At 44.8% G+C, this 4,443-nt stretch overlaps 1 protein-coding gene and 1 non-coding gene across 3 annotated transcripts in view; both read left to right on the top strand.

The window, feature by feature from the left end:
- Positions 1-56: 56 nt before the first annotated feature.
- The window catches only part of EFL1 (elongation factor like GTPase 1), a 160,602-nt gene continuing 156,215 nt past the window's right edge, over positions 57-4,443 (top strand). For both annotated transcript variants that reach the window (XM_049852501.1, XM_049852502.1), the window contains exons 1-2: positions 57-169; positions 942-1,048. In XM_049852501.1, the coding sequence (XP_049708458.1) occupies positions 958-1,048 (91 nt within the window). In that variant the 5' untranslated portion in view covers positions 57-169; positions 942-957. The remainder of the gene's footprint in view (positions 170-941; positions 1,049-4,443) is intronic.
- On the top strand, positions 1,356-1,493 carry LOC126057404 (small nucleolar RNA SNORA42/SNORA80 family). Its single transcript, XR_007512494.1, has one exon. It is a non-coding gene; the product is annotated as a small nucleolar RNA SNORA42/SNORA80 family (small nucleolar RNA).

The following is a 4,443-nucleotide window of genomic DNA, read 5'->3' as shown; positions in this document are numbered from 1 at the left end:
GCCAGCTTCCGGCTGCGTCAGAGCGGCGCGCGGGTCAAAGGTCGCGCGCCTGACAGCCCCGCCCCTCGCACGCCGGTGTTCCGGTCCCGCCGCGGTACTCCGGTCTCCGACGCGCGTGGTGTGGCCGAGCACCGAGAGACACAGCTGGCTGGTCGGACTGCCGGAGAGGGTGAGTGCGGGCTCCCGCTGGGTGCTGGCGCCCCCTCGGTCCCGCCTCCCAGCGGCGCTGGAGACCGGCGTCGTCGCGGCGGCGGGGTGGGACTGGGGCTGGGGGTGAGCCCCAGGCTAGGAGCAGTCGCCCGCCCGAGTTGTCGCCTCCACTCGGGGCCGGGCCGCTTCTCCCTGTGGACACGGGATCCTCAAAGAAGACGAATCCGGGCTGAGTTTTTTTCCTTTTCTCTTGGGAAGGAATCAAAGAGCTTCAGCGCACCTGCTTGTTTAATAAGCGCGTGATCCAAAACTTTATTTGGGCTGTATAGGTAGAGAGTAACTTGGGGTGTTTCCTCTCCAGTGGAAACGAGCAAAAATGGTAGAATGAGGAACTAGGGAAAAAATCGAAGGGAGCGATGTTAGGATATTCTCTGCTTCTTGCTTGCGACCATTTTACGCATTTATTAGCTCAGAGAAGTTTAGCCTAGTATCCATCCAAAGGTCAGAATTACTGCTGGTGCTGTGCACCTACCCCCCGGGACCTGTGTGATTCATCGCAGCCGTCGGTTGCGGAAGAATGAGTACACTCCTTGAGTACAGTCGTGATATATGGGTTTAACATAAGTGCTAAAGCGAGCCTTGGGCTTGGATGGGTACATCCTTTCAATAAAGGTTCACTGGGTTCTTAGTTGAAGGTATCTGAGAAGTCTTGTCACTTTTCAGCGTTGAAGCTATTTCTTTGCCCTGACCATCATCCACTGTGCTGTTTGTAATACATATTTAATTTTTAGCCACAGGAAAATAACCATGGTGCTCAGTAGTTTGGATAAGATGATTCAACTCCAGAAAAACACTGCAAACATAAGGAACATCTGTGTTTTGGCTCATGTTGACCATGGTAAGAATCCTTTTAAACTGCTTATTCTCTATTACAAAGGGGGTGTGTCTTGACACCCCTCATGGAGTGAAGCTGTGGGCAGTTGGGACTGATGCTTAGCTGACCTGAGAAGCAAGTATTATTTCTTTAAAAGTTTTCTGTGATGTAAGAGAAGCACACACTGTAAGCCATTTGAAATGAATGTGACTCACTAGTGGTTAGCATTTCTTAAAACATAGTATGTCATCTTATTCTTTAAACCAGAACTTGACTTTTGGTTAAAATATGAAGAATTTTCGAAATGGCTTTGTAGTTTAAAAAGCCTGTTGCATGGGTTTGGATTTATGGCAGGCCTATTCCTATGGGCCTCTCATAGTGTCCCATGCGAGAGCAAACTGTAGCCCCCCCAACCATTGCCTGGCCTCCCTGACTGTAAGCTGCGGGCACTGAAGTGGGTTGTACAATGGATAAAAAATAAAAGGTCTATGTTGTTGTTGTTGTTAGGTGCGATCGAGTTGGTTCCGACTCATAGCGGCCCTGTGCACAACAGAATGAAACACTGCCCGCTCTTGCGCCATCCTTACAATCGTTGTTATGCTTGAGCTCATTGTTGTAGCCACTGTGTCAGTCCACCTCGTTGAGGGTCTTTCTCTTTTCCGCTGACCCTGTACTTCACCAAGCATGATGCCCTTCCCCAGGGACTGATCCCTCCTGACAACATATCCAAAGTATGTAAGACGCAGTCTCTCCATCCTTGCCTCTGAGGAGCATTCTGGCCGCATTTCTTCCAAGATGGATTTGTTTGTTCTTTTGGCACTCCATGGTATATTCAATATTCTTCGCCAACACCACAACTCAAAGGCATCAACTCTTCTTTGGTCTTTCTTATTTATTGTCCAGCTTTCACATGCATATGATGCGATTGAAAACACCATGGCTTGGGTCAGGCGCACCCTAGTCTTCAGGGTGACATCTTTGCTCTTCAACACTTTGAAGAGGTCCTTTGCAGCAGATTTGCCCAGTGCAGTGCCTCTTTTGATTTCTTGACTGCTGCTTCCATGGCTGTTGATTGTGGATCCAAGTAAAATGAAATCCTTGACAACTTCAATCTTTTCTCCATTTTTCATGATGTTGCTCATTGGTCCAGTTGTGAGGATTTTTGTTTTCTTTATGTTGAGGTGTAATCCATACTGAAGGCTGTGATCTTTGATCTTCATTAGTAAGTACTTCAAGTGCTCTTCACTTTCAGCAAGCAAGGTTGTGTCATCTGTATAATGCAGGTTGTTAATGAGTCTTCCTCCAATCCTGATGCCCCGTTCTTCTTCATATAGTCCACCTTCTCGTCTTATTTGCTCAGCATACAGTTTGAACAGGTATGGTAAAAGAATACAACCATGCCGCACACCTTTCCTGACTTTAAACCAATCAGTATCCCCTTGTTCTGTCCGAACAACTGCCTCTTGATCTATGTAAAGGTTCCTCATGAGCACAATTAAGTGTTCTGGAATTCCCGTTCTTCACAGTGTTATCTGTAGTTTGTTACGATCCACACAGTCGGATGCCTTTGTATAGTCAATAAAACAAAGGTAAACATCCTTCTGGTATTCTCTGCTTGCAGCCAGGATCCATCTGACATCAGCAATGATATCCCTGGTTCCATGTCCTCTTCTGAAACTGGCCTGAATTCCTGGCAGTTCTCTGTCGATACACTGCTGCAGCCGTTTTGAATGATCTTCAGCAAAATTTTGCTTGTATGTGATATTAATGATACAGTTCTATAATTTCCACATTCGGTTGGACCACCTTTCTTAGGAATAGGCATGAATATGGATCTCTTCCAGTCAGTTGGCCAGGAAGCTGTCTTCCATATTTCTTGGCATAGACGAATGAGCACCTCCAGTGCTGCATCTGTTTGTTGAAACAGGTCAATTGATATTCCATCAATTCCTGGAGCCTTGTTTTTTGCCAATGCCTTCAGAGCAGCTTGAGCACTTTTTCCTTCTGTACCATCAGTTCCTGATCATATGCCACCTCTTGAAATGATTGAATATCTGGTATAATGACTCCATGTATTCCTTCCATCTTCTTTTGATGCTTCCTGCATCGTTTAATATTTTCCCCGTGGAATCCTTCACTATTGCAACTTGAGGCTTGAATTTTTTCTTCAGTTCTTTCAGCTTGAGAAACGCCGAGGGTGTTCTTCCCTTTTGGTTTTCCATCTCTAGCTGTCTGCACATGTCATTATAATACTTTGTCTTCTCGAGAGGCCCTTTGAAGTCTTCTCTTCATTTCTTTTACTTCATCAATTCTTCCTTTTGCTTTAGCTGCTCAACGCTCAAGAGCGAGTTTCAGAGTCTCCTCTGACATCCACCTTGGTCTTTTCTTTCTTTCCTGTCTTTTCAGTGACGTCTTGCTTGCTTTATGGACGATGTCCTTGATGTCATTCCACAACTCGTCTTGTCTTTGGTCACTAGTGTTCAGTGCATCAAATCTCTTCTTGAGATGGTCTCTGAATTCAGGTGGGATATACTCAACGTCATATTTTGGCTCTTGTGGACTTGCCCTGATTTTCTTCAGTTTCAGCTTGAACTTGCATATGAACAGTTGATCGTCTGTTCCACAGTCGGCCCCTGGCCTTGTTCTGACTGATGATATTGAGCTTTTCCATCGTCTCTTTCCACAGATACAGTCAATTTGATTTCTGTGTGTTCCATGTGGCGAGGTCCATGTGTATAGTTGCCGTTTATGTTGGTGAACGAAGGTATTTGCAATGAAGAAGTCGTTGGTCTTGAAAAATTCTATCGTTCAACCTCCGGCGTTGTTTCTATCACCAAGGCCATATTTTCCAACTACTGATCCTTCTTCTTTGTTTCCAACTTTCGCATTCCAATCCCCAGTAATTATCAATGCATCTTGTTTGCTTGTTCGATCAATTTCAGACTGTAGCAGCTGATAAAAATCTTCTATTTCTTCATCTTTGGCCCTAGTGGTTGGTGCGTAAATTTGAATAATACTCGTATTAACTGGTCTTCCTTGTAGGCATATGGATATTATCCTATCACTGACAGTGTTGTACTTCAGGATAAATCTCGAAACGTTCTTTTTGATGATGAATGCAACACCATTCCTCTTCAAGTTGTCATTCCCAGCGTAGTAGACTATATGATTGTCCCATTCAAAATGGCCAATCCCAGTCCATTTCAAATCACTAATGCCTGGGATATCGATGTTTATGCCTTCCATTTCATTTTTGACGATTTCCAATTTTCCTAGATTCATACTTCGTACATTCCAGGTTCCGATTTTTAATGGATGTTTGCAGCTGTTTCTTCTCATGTTGAGTCGTGCCACATCAGCAAATAAAGGTCCCTGAAGCTTTACTCCATCCACGTCATTAAGGTCGACTCTACTTTGAA

The sequence above is a fragment of the Elephas maximus genome, chromosome 13, assembly GCF_024166365.1.
Source record: "Elephas maximus indicus isolate mEleMax1 chromosome 13, mEleMax1 primary haplotype, whole genome shotgun sequence".
Classification (NCBI taxonomy): Eukaryota; Metazoa; Chordata; class Mammalia; order Proboscidea; family Elephantidae; genus Elephas; species Elephas maximus.
The sequence above is the reverse complement of the archived record's forward strand: the minus strand, read 5'-3'. Positions and strand labels throughout refer to the sequence as shown.